This window comes from Chelonoidis abingdonii, chromosome 1, assembly GCF_003597395.2.
Source record: "Chelonoidis abingdonii isolate Lonesome George chromosome 1, CheloAbing_2.0, whole genome shotgun sequence".
Lineage (NCBI taxonomy): Eukaryota > Metazoa > Chordata > Testudines > Testudinidae > Chelonoidis > Chelonoidis abingdonii.
Window position 1 is genome coordinate 41,531,863 of NC_133769.1, and position 19,733 is coordinate 41,551,595.

At 41.0% G+C, this 19,733-nt stretch overlaps 1 protein-coding gene across 2 annotated transcripts in view; it reads right to left on the reverse strand.

Moving 5' to 3' along the window:
• The window catches only part of PLXNB2 (plexin B2), a 358,989-nt gene that overhangs the window by 65,439 nt on the left and 273,817 nt on the right, over positions 1–19,733 (reverse strand). For both annotated transcript variants that reach the window (XM_032769366.2, XM_032769365.2), the window contains exons 8-14: positions 16,530–16,656; positions 14,697–14,847; positions 9,237–9,351; positions 8,596–8,698; positions 8,031–8,132; positions 2,804–2,896; positions 1,446–1,527 (exon numbers count right to left, since the gene is read on the reverse strand). In XM_032769366.2, coding sequence (XP_032625257.1) covers positions 1,446–1,527; positions 2,804–2,896; positions 8,031–8,132; positions 8,596–8,698; positions 9,237–9,351; positions 14,697–14,847; positions 16,530–16,656 — 773 coding nt within the window. The remainder of the gene's footprint in view (positions 1–1,445; positions 1,528–2,803; positions 2,897–8,030; positions 8,133–8,595; positions 8,699–9,236; positions 9,352–14,696; positions 14,848–16,529; positions 16,657–19,733) is intronic.

The following is a 19,733-nucleotide window of genomic DNA, read 5'->3' on the forward strand; positions in this document are numbered from 1 at the left end:
TATCATAACTTAATATTCACTTGTGTTGTATGAAGAAGAGGGTTTTTGTTTTTTTTTACTGGAGAGTTCAAAAGTGTTGGAATTGAAATAATTGAGTACCTTCTCAGCAAAGTCCATTCCTCCAAAGTCAGTTCCTTTCAAGATGCAGGGTGATGTTTAAAGACCATTATGCTATGGACTTCACATGGTAAGGAAATATTAAAGTAAGGGAGAATTTGGATAAAAACATTCATACAAAAGAGAAAAAGGGTATTTTGCCAGTATTTCCCAGCCTTTTCTTTCTGATCATTGTAGATTTGTACTTGAATCAGAGCTTTTCTTTAACAACAACACTGCTTCCTTTTTCCTCTTTCTTTCGTCCCCCCCTCTACCTTCTTTGCAGATCCTGTAAGATTCTGGATTTATAATATCACAATTCTTTGGCATGGAAATGTTGATGCTGCACTGTTACAATGTGATTTCCCCACAAGAGGAGAAGAAATGGCTTGAGTTAACAAGTGCTCCCACCCATGCAGAGGCAACATAGGGAAATCCCTCAAACTCCCCTGCTTCTGTGTTGCCTATACAAAATTGAATGGTTTAAATATTATTATATAGCAGGAATAATGTATAAAGATTTTTATCTGCATGGGGACATTACTTATGAGTGACATTATTCTCATTCATATGGACTCATAGTAACAAGCACTATATCTGGTAAAAAGTGTTTGCAGGATCTTAATCCTGAGAACTGTTACGTGGGGGGGTGTTTGCAGGATCTTAATCCTGAGAACTTTACGTGGGCTCCCACATGGAGCCCATTGTTTTCACTGGGGCTCTGCCAGCACACAGTAGCTTACAAGACCAGGACCATAAATTTAATTGTGATTTTTTGTGCCATTATAAATTGGAATAAATAAATAAAACAAAATTAAAAAGCAATTTATGGCAGGGATCATGAGTGCATACTTTTTATTGCCACAGAATACTTCTCTGGCTTTTCATTGTCAACCAAACTGAAGAATCTATCATTGATGACGATGCATGAGCCAGAACACAGTTTTAAACTTCAGATCCCTGGTGACGTTTGTAGAGATGACAGTAACAAAAGCCACCTTTTTACCCATGAAGAGAGTAAGTTTGTTATCATATTACTGAGATATAACAAGGGAACCTCACAATGCCATTTTTAAGAGAGTTGCTTTTCAGAGTAGAATCAAATTTCAAGATATTTTCTGTATAAAACTTTAAATATACAAAAGTTTTAAAGATGTTATCGATAGTGACATTTAATTCATGCAGTTGTATTAAATCTGACAGGGCAGAAGTGTTAATTACATGCTTTACCAAAACCAGTAAAACTTGAGAAGGTAACATTCTTGAAGTCATGAAGATAAAATTTATTATGGGAATAAATCTCAATTTATTGTAATTTCACTCCCCCGAGTCCTATAATTCATACTTACCCATGAGTTTACTGTCAATCTTGACCTTATCTGTTTTAATGAACAGATTAAGTGGTAGAGTTTCATTTGCGCCATAGGAAAACTGGAAAAGATGACACAGGAAGACATTTGCATCTGCTTATTTTAATTTTGGAAGGTTAATTTTTGTGTCCCATAATTCTTAACATGATCTATGAAGATTCAGAAAGCATCTAAAACATTTTAAATCTATGCTCTGTTTCTGTTCTTTGCCAAATGTAGCCAGGGAAACTTTTGGTAATTAATTTAATCTATAGCAATCAGAACCTAGAAGGGTCAATGGGGAGCAGTACTGAATTGACATTAGATCATCAATTTTCATGATCTGATTTATATTTAGTGGTAAGAATCCAAGTAGCTAGCATATTATATTTAGAGAGATTCAGTGACTGTTTGAAATTGCCAGCTCTGGACTTTCTCAACTCTTCCTTCCCAAACCAGCAGGATGTATTATTACTGACAATATAGCATAATCGCTCAATGTGCTAAGGAAAGGTCTGATGTTTCTTCAACAGTGTAGCGCCCTCCCTCTCCCTAATTACACACACACTGGCTAAACAAGGATTAGCATTCAGAGGCTCTGAAACACATCATAGTTCTTGTATTTAAAAGAAGATGGCCATAATATGAGGACTCAAAGTAGGGCAGACAAAGAAGAAAACACTTATCATATAAATCAATGCAACAGCTGCATAGACATTAATCAATTCTCAACAAAAATAAAATTAAAAAAAAAAATCTTGTGAGGTGAGCTAGTAGGCCTTCAGCTTATTTACTCAGGCTTTGTCCTGAACAGGATAAAAATCTATAAACCTAATTTATAACCTGGTAAACAGAATAATAGATAATAGAACTTTGTATACATTTTTTCTTTTCTGAAAAAGCACCCGGAGACTGAGTGCACCTAATACCAGTGAATGGTGAAATTTTTACAGACTGAGAAACTAAATCACAGGAAGGTCAATGAGTCAGTGGCAGGGAAGAACTCAGGAGTCCTGTCTCTTAGTCCAATATTCGATCAGTCTGACTAGGCTGAATCAAAAACATATGGCCCAGACTTTCCAAAAGCACAGTTTAATGAATGCATGAGCTGCATACATGCTAAAATCAAGACTATCATGAAGAAAAAAAAGACTAGGGAATTAAGGAACTATGATTCCAAAAGCTGTAAACTTTTGCCTTTGGGCAAAGGAGAAGAATCTCCATTACAGGTCTGTAATTAGGGTTTATCTCCTTTGAGGGACAGCCATGCGCATGCAGACGCATACTCTGTATTACAACAGGACAAAAAATATATATTTTTTAAACAAACTTTTTTTTTTTTTTTTTTTTACATTTACCTCTTTGCTTTGGAATGAGTAAGTTCCATTATCTGATGTGTCAACAGGAGCCTCAAATTCAAACTGGTCATTTCCAATCTTAAAAGAGCTACCCTAGATAAGAGAAATGTTCAGCTTAGAATTTTTACAGTACCACTGAGCTTAATAAAAAGTAAATAAGCAATATACTGCTCCGCGCTGATAGGGATAAGATCAGACATAGAAAGCTAATCAATTAAATCATCACCTGAAAACAAAAGCTAAAGATAGCGTTAATATCATCTGTTACTTGCTCCAACATTGCCTCTCCAACATCCATTTAAAGGCCAAGCTTCAGATCAGCACAAATAAAGTAGGAGAATGTCTAGCACTCATTTTCAGCAGGTAAGAATAAAATTCACATCAGCTGCATTGTGAATAGAGCTGTGTGAATCCCATTCTCTAGGCTCATGGGAGGTTTATGAACCAAAGCAGGCAGGTGATGATCATGGGACTACATGAACCTGACCTGAGAATTCCAAGTGAAGCTGAAGCCAACCTTTGCTAGCTTTGGGGAAAACCAGAAAGTTTCACTACTCCCTTTGCTTCAGCAGGGAACAGCCCTCCCTCACTTTTGATGCCTTAAGAGGATTTTGAGACCTTATTCAATGGCCTGCTCCTCTTTTAAATCAGGATCTTTACGATACACTGGGAGGAGGTTCTGCTTTATATGTAGCTATGGCTCAAAAGCAGGAGTGATAGCTCTCCTTGGGGAACACAAGGCTTATGTAACTAATAGCAGTAGCAAGAGGCAGCAATAGTTTTATCTTCCTGTTCTCCTTTATCCATGACAAAAATGGGGAGAGGATAGTTTTTCATCCACCAAAAGATTCATGCAAGGGCTGGGTGTGAGGACAGACACAGGAGGCAATGCTCTCCACTGCAAATCCCAAGAGTATAATATTAAGGGAGAAGGACCTTTTCCTCCACATAATAAGATCTTATGGGGTACCAAGGAAGGAAAATGGGCTACCAAGTTCCAAAAAGGCTTCTTCTGAAGCTTTAAATAAATAAAGCCAGTGGGCAGGAGAAAGTCCCAGGACTTCACTGCTGAATAGGTCAAAGTGTCTTCACTATAGCTAACAAGATTTACAGAAACTAAAAACAAGGCTTCCTGACCAATGCATTTAAACATCAAAGCCATGAAGACAAGGCCTCTAGGGTAGTCTAAATTTTTCTGTTAAAATTGGGGGTTTTTTTTAATGCAAAATTGGATTTTTGACCAAATAAGTTTTCATTAAAAGTGTCTGCTTTCCACTGACTGTATTTTTTAACAAAAAACAAAAACAAACCCCACCAGAATCTTCTGAAGAATATTCCAACTCAAAAATATTTCCTCAAATATTTCACTACAGGAAATTGAGGAAAACAAAAATAACTTCCTGACTAGTTCTAAAAACTACCCTTTCACCTCAGACACCATTCACCACTCCCCCAGCCCCAACACACAAAAAGGATTACCTCATTCGAAATTGTACGAGATTTTTATAATTATCCAATTTTTAAACTTTGTCAGAGGTCTTCTTTCTGAAGAAATATTGCCTGACTCCTTACTCATCTCCACTTTATACTACAATATTTTTTTTCAATTATCTTCAAATAATGTTGCTGAAGCTGTATTTCAGCCTCTCACATTCTTGACAGAACCACCCAAGGGGTGTAATGTTTACATATGTGCGATGACTGACACAAAGGACTGAACTAGGCACCTCCAGAACTAAAATGCATCTCTACAGTTTGATGTAAACAACCAAGCTGCCTGAGGGCCATCAGAGACTCGACTCCTCTGTGAATTGGGTACATAGGACAACATACACTGACCAGCGCTTTATATATGCATGTTTATAGCAGAGGATGGCACATCCAGACAGAAGAACCTTGTATCCAAGATTCTGATGTGGAAAAACAGCCCTCACATACAGTTCAATAAGTTCTTCATATTGTGATAACCTGCCTGGCTTTTGAGGACTCAGATTAAATTTTCTCTTAGAATTTAAAAATAGAACAACTGACCAGCATTCAACTCCCAATTCAGAGCCTCTCTGAACTGCTTGTTCTGGTAGCAGTTTTCCCCTTAGATACTGTAATAGCTTTGATTTACTTTAACATCCTACTGAATTTTTTCAATGGGAGAGACAGAAAAACAGCAGTTTCCTCTTTTTAAAGCAACCTAAAGATCCACTGTTTGCTCTTGAACAAATGCCTCCACCAAGAGCTCCATTTAGTGAGACCCATTTGTCCCCAGGTCAAGAACTTGTTTGGTACAGATAAGAATCCAAAATAGAAATCTTATGGGGTGTGATTCATCCATCCCCAGCCTATTACAATAATCATGAACAGCATTTTCAAAACTATCCTCTCCCCTCACTCACTGGGAGATAAACAGGCATCAGCCATAAGAACTAAAGAGATCCCAAATCTTCTGAATGCTTCCATTCTTGTTTTTGATGGAGATATTAAAACTCACTATGATGGCTGGCACCTCAAAATACCACAAAAAGGAAAAACTTCCTTCACCCTTGGCAGACCTGTCATTTGTCACTGCAGAGAGATCTCAAATAGGCAAGCCAGGAGAAACATAATGGATATACATTGTGGTACTAACCAACCAATAAGAAAAAGGTTTAAAAAGTTCTGGTAGCTGCCAGGTCCCCCACACTGAAATTTTCATCATTCCAAGCCCCCCATGGCCAAATTATGATCTGTGGGCCACGTCTACAAATCTAGGACCATACACTACCCTTGATCCATCCTGACATCAATGGGAGGTTTACGCCAAGATCACTGCAGAATATGGTCCCTATTTAGTAACTGAACTTTTAGTGAATAAAGTTTATCCTTCATCCAGCTTCATTCCTACTTCACTCAGTAGGAATAAATAATTCCAGCCACCTTTAGGATCACTGCTGTTTTTCGCTCTTGCTTAACCTTTGGGGCTTAACTTTTAGAGTACTAGCACTTTGGAAATTACTAGCCAAATGGATGCTTGGGGCACATATTTATATTCCAAGACCATTTACATGTAGGAGTTATAAATAAGTACACACACATATAATCAGTGCACAATTAAAAAAAGCCTAGATTCTTCTGTTATATAAAGGGGTAAATAACATTTCCCTGTTCACTTTCTCCACACTATTCATGTTTTTATAGACCTCACATATGTCCCCCTCATCCCTTGGTCGCCTCTTTTCTAAACTGAACAGTCCCAGTCTTGTTAATCTCTCCTCACGCGGAAGCTGTTCCATACCCCGCATCATTTTTGTTGCAGTTCTCTGTACCTTTTCTAATACCAATATATCTTTTTTGAGATGGGTGAGCAGAACTGCACACAACATTCAAAGTATGGCCGAACTATGGATTTATGTAGTGTCATTATGAGGCTTTCCCCCAGCCTAGTTTAAAAAATCCTCTATAAATGTTTTAATTTTACAGCAGTTTGGGTCCATTTTGGCTTAGGTGCAGCTCATCTGTATAGACTCCTCCTTTCCCAAAAGGTTCACCAGTTCCTAATAAATCTAAAACCTCTCTCCCAAACCACCATCTCATCCATGCATGGAGACCCTGCAGTTCTGCCTCTCTTACTGGCCCTGTGTGTGGAACTGGGATCATTTCAGAGAATTCTACCATGGAGGTCCTGGACTCGAATCTCGTATCTAGCAGCATATATTTGGTCTCCAGGACATCTCTGCTACCTTTGCCTATGGCATGGGTACCTACAGGTACCACAATCACCAGCTCTCCCTGGCCCCAGGGATTGCATATAAATCTGTCTAGCTATCTCATGAGATCTGCAATCTTAGCAATCACCAGGCAATTTACCATGTGGTTCTCCTGCTCATCATAAATCCAACTATCTATATTAATACTCAAATCCCCCAGTACTATAATCTGGCTTTTCCTAGTAACTGGGGTTCCCTCCCCAAGATGGGTATCCTGAGTGAAAGAGTCATGGTCTCCTCTTGCATAACAATCTAAGTGGTGGCCTATCACATTGGTAGGAGGACACACCAATATCAGCCCTCCTGTCCACATTCTGCGCAGCAGACAGGAGGCAGGCTCCCAGTCTGGAGCAGCTTGGCTAGGAGTGGATCCATTTGGGGAGGAAGGGCAGGAGGAAGAGGCGGGAGCTGCAGTGGAGTATGGCAGCGGGAGGAGAGGCACACCATGTAGCCTCCCTGAGCATGGCGTCCTGGTGCATGATTAATGCTCATTAAAAATGTATGTTAATTTGGTTTGAGTTAATCGTATGCATTAATTGCAATTGGCAGACCTAATTATTATTTTTTATTACAAATATTTGCACTGTAAAAAAGATTAAGAAAGAGCATAAAGAGGCGTACAAAAGTTGAGCATATCTGCCACATACCCCGTGTTACAAGATATTTACAACAGTGCCATGGGAACACCTGTTCTCACTTTCAGGTGATATTGTAAATAAGAAGCCGTCAGCATTCTCTCCTGTAAATGTAAATGAACTTTTTCTCTTAGTGATTGGCTGAACAAAAAGTAGAACTGAATGGACTTATAGGCTCTAAAGCTTTACACTGTTTTGTTTTATGAGTGCAGTTATGTAAAAAAAAATGCTACATTTGTAAAATTGCACTTTCACAATAACGAGGTTGCACTACAGTACTTATCTGAGGGGAATTAAAAATACTATTTCTTCTAACTTTTTTACACTGTACACATTGTATTCTGTGTTGTAACTGATATACATATACTTGAAAATGTAGAAAAACATCAAAAAATATTTATAATAAATTTAAATTGTTGTTCTATTAGTATTTAACAATGTGATTAAAACATTAATCACGTCTAATTTTTGACTCTAGTTGATTTGTTTTGCATTAATTGCTTGAGTTAACTGCAAATAGCTGACAGCCTTACTTATTATTACAATTTAAATGCTCAAGATCAAATTCTAACTTCACTGAAGACAACATGAGCTTTTAACTTCAGTGAAGTCAGGAGTTCACCCTTGATTTCTGAAAGCAAACACAGAGAAAAAAAATTATCCTGGCAGTGCAAGGGTTACTCATTTATGGGCAGCCTACAATAATTAATAGTTACACACACATTTTAAATGGGAGGGGTTTGAAAGCAGTAACATTACTCAGAGGAAACACAGACTAATGTCTCAGGAATTTAGGATGAACTCTGAAATTAAACTGTAAGTCAAATGACTACTTGGAATTAATTCATTTACCTGATAATCCTCTAGATTCTTTCCTTCAAAATGAACTATTGTTGGGAACTCCATTGGTATATTTTGAGGGCTGGGATTTAGAAACTGTGGGCAAGCTTCCACCTAGGGCGATAAACATTTAAAATAAAAATCTTCCATCACAACAAATCTCAACAGCCTTTGGACAATGGCATTCTTGTTCTGAAGAACTCCACGCTTAAAATAAAATGACAGATTTGATTACACCCTTTCAAATTAGACACACTAAAAATAACTACAGCATATGCCAAAGCTGTAGATGATTATCTTTCCCAGCCCTGAAATCTTATTCCTCCCATTAAAACAAACCAGTAGAAGGAACAAAAATATCCCCTAAGAAATTATTCTATCTTGCTTCCCCTCCCTAATCACACCTCTACATTCCCACCCCCACTTAAAGTCACAAAACATTGTATTTCTGAAGTTAACTTTAGAATCCTGATTTTTATTTAAAACGTGAGTCCAACCAACTGATCTAGTAGCAATGCTAAAGAAAATATGCAAGTGTTCAAATAAAGCCTGTTTTATTCTAATTTTAAATTTTTACCATATTTTGTTTAATCACATCCTCTTCCAAAGATGAGTCTTTACAGAAATGTTTCTTCCGGTCCCACTGGCAATTCCATCTACTACTTGCACAGGAGTAGCATCTACAAATATAATGTGATGGGTCATGACAAGACTTCTTGGTGGTTTTTTTTTTGTGTCCTAAACATTCAAATTTCATTGTCCAAAAAACCAAACCAAACCAAAACAAACCCAAACTCCATTTTTAGTCATACAAAGTAGAACAATTTGCTACAAAATCCTTACTATGCCGAGTTCACAATTTCACAGTGAGAATAATTAAAGAACCTAGTCTGGTAACTTGCTTCGCCTGAACAGCAGCATGCATGAAAAAGCCACAATATGGCTCATAGGAACTTTGGGCCTGAATCTGTGAGGTCTGAAAGCCCTAGATTCCCAGATAGGTCAAGTTTGTGCTTGCAAATCAGATAATTTAGATGTCTGAGTCTATAGTTTGAGAGTTCGATCTGCAAGTTGGATGCCAACAGGACTTATCAGAGAATGCTGACTGTGCCAGATGGTTTACTATAGAAGGAGTCAGCTGCCTTAACTAAACAGTTCAGTTACCTGAACACACACAGCATGATGCAACAACTCAAGTTAAGAAGATAAAATACTCACGGCAGATTTTCAGAAAGATTCATTGCTTCTTCACAGTCATAGAACGGATATGTAGCTGAGGCAAAAAACATCTTTTCCTCTCCAAAGGTTAATATTAGTGAAACTGAAACATGATCTACCAAAAAAAGGAAATAAGTTATTGAATACTTTAGCTCTTGTGTAGAATGGTGCAATGATGTTTTTATTATTTGTTCAAGATGTAAAAACAAACACCTAACTGGAATCACAAGGCTAAAACTATCACATGCATGATATAACTAATTTTATTTGTTCTTAGCGTTTACTAAATTTTCAGGAACTGATGGTGCAAAGACATAGGATGGGATGCATAAAGAGAAATGGTAAGTAAGCTACATTACGGAATAGTAATATAGTATGGAAATGCCTTAAGAAGGTACTAGAATGATGAAAACTGAGGTAATAAGGAAAATGAGAATTGAATACAAAAGAAAAAAATTGATAGAAGAGTTATTTTTAAGAAAATATTTTCATAAAGTACGGATATTTCTTCCTGTGAAATTGCTTGTACTATTTGTGCATCAAACTCTATCAACTCATATGAATTAGAACAAGTCAACCTTGTACAAGTTATTCAGTAACCACAGTAATGCCTGAAATATTAAACTAAGACTTTGGACTTTTGGCTTGTTGTAAATAACTTTCCCATGAATGTATTTCTAATCCGGATCATTACTTAACTAAGAATGGAAAACCTTTCTCCAATGAGGATATTTACAATTCCTCTTACAGAAACCATTAAACTCCTGTGACAAGCTATTTCACAAGCTATTGAGCAATTGCAAACTGTGCTTTCCTCAAATAATTTCTTGAAAGGGTGATGGCAGATTGACTGTAAGATTACTTTGCCTACCACTGGTTTGGTGGAAAATTTCAGTTAGGTTTGTATCCAACTCGTACGGCAGGGACAACTTAAAATGAGATCTGCAAATAGGTGTCCTTTAATTTGGAATGTATCCTAGTCCCTTTGGAATTTTTCACAACTAAAGTAGCGTGGATGATTTCAACTTGGTGGAGCTTCTCAAGACTAAATGGTTGTGTCTGGATTTTTGTCATGTTCTAACAGTAGTCATTCTGTTGCCATTGATGGTTACAGTTTGCCTTCTGCTGTGGTGCTTGTGAGGGTCTTGAACATCTTCACAGTGGTTTTGAAGGCTCACAGATGGATTTGTTCGTAAGAAATTCAGAGGCCTCTATTATTTCTAGATGCTTAGATTATTCTGATGCTTCTCCTGATAGGCTTCCTGTATTACTTTATGTGCTGAATGGAGTCAAACTACATCAACTTTATCAACATGGTCAAGGACTTAAGTCTCCTCACATTACAGAAGATATAGAAAAAGTGAACTGGCTACTAAATAATGAAGTATTATGTTATTCTTTGTACTTAGAATATACCAAAGTACCTGAACATATCTGTCAGCAACTTGATACTTCTGTTCAAAGAGGGTAATTAATTTACATTGCTCTTCTGTCTGTAATGAAACCTAATTGTCATCAGCTGAGCACTAAGACTTCCAGTGTGCTTGCACACTGAAATTTTGTTGTGCCAGATATCAAGAAAGCCACATTCATGGGTATCAGCATCTGAATACTTTAAATACTATTATGCAATAATTAATGCAATATTATGCATGTAGAATAGAAATCACACACAGAAAAATATGTAAGATGGTTACTTACTTTTCATAACTTGTTCTTTGAGATGCGTTGGTCATCTCCTTTCCATTCTAGGTTTGCGTGAGCCCACGTGAGCAGCTGTTGGGAGATTTTTGCTTTAGCGGTACCCTTAGGGCTAGTTGTGGCACCCTTTGGAGTGCTGCGCTTATGTCGCAGTGTATCAGATGCTGCCGGCCCTATGCCCTCTCAATTCTTGCTTGCCGACAACTCCGACAGAGGGACAGGAGGATGGGTAATGGAATGAACATGAGCAACATCTCAAAGAACAGTTACAAAAGGCAGGTAACTGTTTTTCCTTCTTCGAGAGCTTGCTCATGTTGATTCCATTCTAGGTGACTCACAAGCAGAATCAACTAAGGTGGTCTTGGAGTTCACAGTCTTGCAGCACAGTTCTGCCAAAACAAGCAATGTCTTGAGCCTGCTGGGTTAGCACATAGTGTGATGCAAACGTGTAGATGGACAACCAAGTGGTGGCCCAAAAGATGTCTTGGACTAGCACCTGCACCAGGAAGTCTGCTGTCGCCTGTGCCGTAGTTGAAGAAGCAGTCATGATTGCTAGCAGGGGCACCTTTGCCACCTGATAGCAGTAGTGGATGCAGGCCGTGATCCAAGAAGAGATTCTCTGGGCTGACACTAGGCAACCTTTCATCCTGTCAGTGACAGCAAGGAAAAACTGCATTGAGTTATGGAACGGCTTCATTCTATCTATGTAGAAGGCCAGCGCCTGTCTGATGTCTAGGGTATGCAGTCTGCACTCCTCATCCATCGCATGAGGCTTTGGACAAAGGACTGGAAGGAAATGTCTTGACCAGTGTGGAACTGGGAGATAACCTTGGGCAGAAAAGCCAGGTGCGGCCGCAGCTGGACCTTGTCCTTATAGAAGGCTGTATAGCGGAGCTCCTACGGGCCGAATTTACAGAGACCAAGAAGGAGACCCTCCAGGAGAGAAGCAGAAGGGAGAAGGAAGCCAAGGGTTCGAAGGGGGGTGGGGGGATGCCATGAGCCTCAACTGTACAAGATTCAGGTCCCAAGAGGGGACTGGGTCCCAGACATGCGGGTAAAGGTGCTCCAGATCATTCAGAAACCATGTCATCATGGGATAGACAAAGATCGACCGGCCTTGAAATGGAGGGTGGAATGCCAAAATGGCTGCCAAGTGTAGCTTGATCAAAGATAGTGACAGGCCCTGGAACTTAAGGTGCAGTAAACAGTCCAGGATGTCCTGCAGCGGGGCCTTTTCTGCACGAATGTGTCAGTCCAAGGCCCAACAAGTGAACTGCTTCCACTTTGCCACATAGATAGCCCCGGTGGGAGGTTTCCTGCTGCCCAGCAGGACTCATTGTATACCAGAGGAGAACTCCAGTTTGTCCATACTCAGCCACGCAACAGCCAGGACATCAAGTGCAGAGATGCCAGGTTCAGGTGCAGCAGGTTGCTGTGGGACAGCAGATCCAGCAGAAAAGGTAGCTGCAACGGGGTGGCTGCATGCAGCATGCCGAACCAATGTTGACAAGGCCACACTGGAGCTATGAGGAGGGGCAAGAGGGTGGATAACGGCCACCACATTGGCCACTGGCCGTGCTGCAAGTGCAGTGCCACAGACAAGGGAGCGAGGTCTGGTGCCCAATCACGCTGATGGGACCTGGACGATGCGCTGAACTGTGCCCTCTATACTGGAGTAACCACCTTCCAGCAACCAGGGAGGAGCCGTCGATGCCTGTGTTTGCTTACTGGTTGTGGCTACTGGTGACCATTGTCCAGGCATAACTGACTGGTGACTGTACCGGGAAGAGTGGTACTGGTCCTGGGGAGACCAGTGCCAAGACGGAGAACGTTCCCACTGTGCCGGTGATTGGAACCAAAGCCTGGAGGATGACCAGCGAGAGAGTGAGTGGTGCTGTGAATAGTAGGGGGAGCGTCGACCTCATGCTGGTGACTAGCGCTGAGGGTATCTGGAAGTCAGCCTGGGCGTCTAACGATGCGACTGGGACATGGCCCTGGATTCTCGACACGGTAGAGAAGATTGACATCTTCTGTTCGTTGATGGGCAGTGTTCCCCTGTCCCCTAAGGGGTCTTAACAGTGGGCTTGCCCTCCTGGGAAGCCTTAGTTGGGTCCTGTGGCACTGAGGTCGTCACTGGAGCAGGTGGAGTGTGCTCTCTGCACCTGGGAACCCTGAAATGACGATGGTGCAGGCAGGGGAGTGGGTCCCATTCCACTTCCGGGAGTTGGTGGTGGACCTTTAAGGGGGCTGGGAGCCCCAACCGGGGAGGCACAATCACATGGCTCCGCAGTAGCCAGGCAGGCAGGCCCAAGTCCCTTAGTAGGTAACAGTTGAGCCTTCAGGCTTGGTGCTGGGAAGCACTTCTTGGCTTTCTTCTTTGGCACCGGTGAAGGTGAACAGTGACAAGAGGAGCCAGGTGCCAGCAATGCACTGCGCACGGAGGCCGAGGGGCTTGGTGCAACCTGCATGGATGGCTCGGAGTCCACCCTCCACCTGGCTTACATCAGGAGAGCCCTGAAGTGGATATCCTGCTCTTTTTGGATGCAGGCCAAAACTTTCTGCAGATCCGGCACTGCTCCCTAACCTGTGATTCCCCCAAGCACTTAAGGCAGCTGCTATGAGGGTCACTCCCAGGCACAGACCTGTTGCAGTCCGAGCAGGACTTAAACCCAGGAGACTGGGGCATGCCCCGCCTGGGGCGAAGTCCCCACTGGGACCCTAACTACTAACAAGCACACACTTAACTACTTAACACTACTGTATGCAAACTATATACAAAGGCTCTAAAGCACAAAGTTCAAAAGGAGAAACCGCTAGCTCTTGCTAAGCAAGAACAAAACTCTGACCACCACGGGAGGTAAGAAGGAACTGACCGGGCGTAGGAACGGCGATGCCTGATATACCACAGCATGAGTGCGGCACTCCAGAGGGTGCCACAGCCAGCCCTACGGGTACTGCTAACGCAAAAACGTGCAACGGCCACACACGTGGTCACGTGAACACCCAGAATGGAATCGACGTGAGCAAGCACTCAATGAAGAATAGATGTTAGAGTAACATTACTGTGAAGTCAAGCACTCAATAACTAGGAAACTTTAGAAGAACTATGACTGCTCATGGAAACTGAATGCATACAAACAAGGATGCAGAATTATGATAGCATCTTTAATTACATCACATACTATTTTTCCCCCACAGGACCCCTATCTAGTTTGCTGCAGAATTTGAAAGGTGTGTAGTGAATAAGGCAGGGAGCTGCCAGATGAGAAAGGATGGTCTGTGGTGCAGGGAAACAGATGGCACACTTTGGAAATTCATACAATTTAGAAGTGCTGAAAAAGCTCTACTGCACACCTGCAAATGCCAGTTTGGGCGGGGGGGGAGGGGAGGACTGATAAGTCAGTCAAATCTAGACAGATTTTCATGAGTACAAGAAAAGGCACATCTCTGATCCTGTCTGCCTCATTTCAAGTTCCTGCTGCAAACACTGGAAGTGCTAGAGCTATTCAAAAAATAGTTGGAAAAAAATTAACTTTGAACTATTTTTCCACTAACCTCATACATGGAAATGACTGCACTGTTTTTTGCTGAAACTAGGAAGAGATCAAGAAAAGAAAAAAATTCAGCCCAGTGGGTTGAACTGGGAAAACAAAAACAAAACAAAAAAAAACACTTATAAGCAAATGACAGATAATGGAAGATTACAATGGTAGTGATCATCCCACATAAAATAAACGGGAGGCAGCACAGTGTCCTTACCTTGACCTTTTGGAGTGTGAGGAATTGTAGTGGGAGGATCACAAACAATAGTCCCATTTCTCAACTCTGCAATACTGGTTGTTTCACCAAACTGACACCAAAGCATGTCACTTACAGCTAACTCTGGCAACGGACTTACAGTCAGTTCTACCTGTAAACACAAAGGCAAATTCTACTTTAGAAAAAAAGTCACAAAAAACAAGCACCACACAAACAAAAATGAGCAAGGTCAGAGACAGATTAAGATGGGGACTGATTAAGATGGTGCTTTTATGGATTTTGATGCTCCAGGACTCTGGTGTGTTAATTACTGGTTCTGTTTTTATAGTTCCTCATTGTCCTCTTTTTCCACAGCTACCGGTACTACAGTCAGTAATTAGATAGCCTCTTTTTCCCCTTCTGAGACAGCTTACTTTAGGAAATACAGCATTTCTGTGGTGAATGGATGAATGGATGGATGGAAAGCTTGGCTGTATTACAGGAAAGAGTAAATTAAATGGAGGATAGTGATTTCCATGCTCTTTTCACAGTTTTGATTGTGATTTTTTCCCAGACAGATGATTTTCTTTTAGATTATTCTCCAGCAATGGATTTATTAAAATGGTCAGTTCCCTATGGACACTCACACCTTGCTTACCTCTTGACTGGGTTATCACAAGGCATTTTAGAATAGAGCTAGAGTCAAAGACCACTTGGGAAGTCTCAGCTAGAGCGGAACGTATCTGCCTGCTTGCTAGTGTATTACCCACAGAGAATACACAAAACCTGTTGTCCAGAGGCTCTCTGTTCACCTTCAGGTACAATTCACGTCATGGATTTTTATCTACTAGAGCTCAATATGGCTTGAATGTCTTCTCTCGCTCTCACTGTTCTCCACCATATCAGTCCTGATCAAATAGGACACTTTCACAAACAGTTTTCAGATCTGAACATCTGGGGATATTGACAAGGCATTATCAGCGGTCCCAACTCAGCAGCTTGTTTCCACTGGTCCATCACAGCCTGACTTTCAAGACCTCAGCAGGATTCAAAAAGGGATTAGAATTTATATGAATGATGAGGAATACCCAGAGTTGTAACAGTAAATACTAAAACAAAATGCAAGGGTTTTGGAACAGATATGAACTCTCATGTTTCAGGGCTTAAAAGCTAACCTCTAACTAATTGGGATCATACTGATTTAGTGCTCAGCTTTTTGTACCTTCCTCTGAGGTATCTGGTATCTCCCACTCCCAGAGACAGAACACTGAACTAGATGGTCCACTAGTCTGACCCAATGTGACAATACCTGTGTTCCTATCACTAGCTGAATTTCAAAGCATGGTCCAAGGCTCAACTGTTGACTCAAATTTCTGCCTAAGTGAGCTGCAAGTGGGTACTGAGAGGGCATAGAACCATTAATGAGTTGTGTATTATTTTTACGTTTCATACATGTGCTTATAGAACATACCGGATAAGTGCATTTCATAAACTGAAAAATAAACAAAAGCTACACAAGTGTAATCAATGATCTTCAGCTTAAAAAATGTATCCCCCATAATCCAGATAAACATAGCCTGCACGCAAACAGAAGCATTTCGACAACTATAACAGCATGTGACACTTTTGTTTCAAGCTAAAGTTAAAAAAAACAAAACAACCCTCCCCTACTTCTTTGTAATTGCAGCCTGCACAAATGGCAGCTAAAAGAGTAGGTGTAGGCTTCTTTCAATACTATTTCAAATCACCATGGCAAACAAATATATATCGATAAGTATTTTTCTGATATGCCACTGATAGCAACTGTATGTGTACTTCAAGCATACAAATAGGCAAAAAGTCTAATTTTCATACCTTGCCAGGGGCTTTGCGGCTCATATTTTGAGGATGCGCACTAGTAATAGCCATGCATACACCATCTGGACTCCACAGCCAATGGTTCGACATATTAGCCCTTTCACAGTCTATCTTCCTTGTGCACCTAATAAAAAGACAACACAATATAAATATCTAATGCAAAGCTGATTAAGATCAGTGTTCCTTGTTTTAAATGACTTAAAAAAAAATTGGGTATTGACAATTTTGCTTTCAGTTTGAAGAGATTTTTAATTATAACACAATAGCTCTTGTAAGACATCTGGATTATAAAGCAAAACACAAATATTTACTTATAAGCCATTTTACATTCCATCAAAATAGACAATCCAATCCCACAGACAGATGATATTTAATTAAAAAACTCAGAGAATAAACCAGTTACCTGAAGTTCATCCAGATAAGACCTGTTCCATCTACGCCTTAACATACTTTAAATTCCTTGACCAGTCTTCTGTTTCTACAGCTCAAGTAGAAAATTTAGGTCTTTACTGGTGTAACAGCACCAGCGATACAACTGACCCATAAAACTCAGAGAGCATCAGAGCTGTGGCTGTGGGCTTGTCTGATTCCAGAGTTAGAGGGCTATTAACTATAACTGTGAATTTATTAGCTATGACTCCTGCTTGAAAGATTCTATTCCAGGACCATCTTCTGACTTTCTTAGCTACTACAGGAGGCAGAGCTATTAGGAGCTGTGGAGTCTCACTAACAGGTAAGGGGGATTGCCTCAGCCAGAAGACAGGAGGCAGACAGGGAAGGTGTCATTGGTTCTAAGAGGCGACAGACCTCGTTATAGGAGGGGAGTTAGCTGCATAGGCCCCACAAAACTTTGGGTCAGCCTTGTACACCATTTACACCTCTTGTATGGTGCCTAGCACAATGGAGTCCAATCCCGATTAATGCCTCTGGACAGTTACTGAAATATTAATATTAAAACAAGAGCATTCGAGTAACAATAAAATCACTGTACTGTTCTGATAGCTACTCTCTCTTCTGAATATTGTAGATATACAAACTGAGTGTGTGTATGTGTACACACATACATACCTACACACACAATTGGTGAAGTGCTGTGTCTCATCATGGGTTATAATTTGGTGTGATGAAGAAAAACGTCAAAAATGAGTTCTAGATTTTCCTTGTAAATTAATAAAACACTAGAAAATGTACAAAAATGCATGTTTGCCACGTCTCACAGAGTCCATTAACACTTTGCAATATTGAGGTCAGAGGTTATATCAGAAACCTGAAGGGAAATCTAGGGGAAATTGCCATTTGTATGATATATGACACAGCCTTCAGCTGCCAGTAACCTAAGAGGAGTTCAAGTTGAACTAGTGTATTACACAAACACGCATGGAATGCATAACCTTCGCTGGGGTACTCTGTGTTCTGCTTCACATCAAGCTTGTAACAATGTGATGGTTCAAATTTTTAGACAGGAAGCAAGAGGGCTGAAATTTATCTGCATACCATAATTAAATAACCCCTTTGTGCAGACAGCAAGCACTCATATCATGAAATCCCAATGGCTCATGCCCAGGGGCTAATTATCCTAGCAGTCAGAAGCAGAGCTATGAGGCTGTAGCCCCCTATTCTGACTCCATCAATGCAGTGTAAAAACAAGAGACATCCCAAGACTGATCAGCACATTCATAGATAACGAAGTTACTTACCTATAACTGGAGGTTCTTCGAGATGGGTGGTCTCTATCTGTATTTCACTGAGGGTTGTGCGCGTGCATGCACCATGTGCCCAGAGCCAGAGCTTTTGAGAGTAATGCTGTTTAGTGGTCCACGCATGCGACCCGCAGCACCTCGTGGTTTCACCTGAGGCAATAAAGGGCACAGCAAGCCACTGGTGTCCACAGTTCCTGCTCTACTGCAGATCTGTTGGAGGATAGATAGGGACCACACATCTCGAAGACCCTCCAGTTATAGGTAAGTCACTTCATTTTCTTCTTTGAGTGATGGTCCCTACTGTATTCCACTGAAGGTGAGTAACAAGCAGTGCTTATGTGGTAGGATGGTGTGAGGAGACTATGGAACAGAGGACTATTGCTCTGGGGGAAAAAAAAAAAGTGTCCATACAGAATCATGCACTAGAGCAAGGGTTCTCAACCCTTTTCTTTCTGAGGCCCACCCATTATGCTATAAAAACTCCACAGCCCACCTGTACCACAAAAACTATTAAGGGGTAGCAAGCAGGACAGTTGCCTGGGGCACCATGTCACAGGGGGCACTGTGAAGTTAAGTTGCTCAGGCTTCAGCTTCAGCCCCAGGTGTTGGGGCTCAGGGCTCCAGCCTGCAGTCCTGTGTAGTGGGGCTTCAGCTTTCTGCCTTAAGCCTTAGTTAGTTTAATGCTGCCCATGCTCAGCGGCCCCCCTGAAACCTGCTTGTGGCCCCCAGAGGGCCCTGGACCCCGGTTGAGAACCACTGCACTAGAGCATAATGTGTGGAAAAGGTGTGTACAGAACTCCACATGGCCATCTTGCATATGTCTGCAAGGGGCATGCTGTGAAGTGTGGCTGTGGTTGATGCTTGCACTCCCATGGGATGGCCTGAATCCCTTCAGGTAGGGATCGTCCTCATAATTGTATAATACAATTGTATTGTATTATACAACTGAGACTCACTCATGATATTGTATAATACAACTCATGAGACTCACTTGTATTATACAACCTGAGACTCACTCATGATATTGTATAATACAACCTGAGACTCACTTGGAAATTCTCTGGGTGGAAATGGCTTGCCCTTTCATTCTCTCTGCTATGGTTACAAAAAGCCTAGGAGATTTCCGAAATGGCTTTATCTGCTCAAGATAAAAAGCCAAGACTCTGAATATCATGAGTCAAGTCTCCATTCCTCATTACAGGTGTGAGGGTTGGGGCAGAAGGTAGGAAAGTGTATGGATTGACAGAGGTTGAATTGGGAAACCATCTTGGATAGGTACTTGGGGTGAAGGCATAAAGAGACCTTGTCATTATGGAAAATCGTGAAAGAGGGGTTAACCATAGATTCATAGACTCTAGGACTGGAAGGGACCTCGAGAGGTCATTGAGTCCAGTCCCCTGCCCTCATGGCAGGACCAAATACTGTCTAGACTATCCCTGACAGACATTTATCTAACCTACTCTTAAATATCTCCAGAGATGGAGATTCCACAACCTCCCTA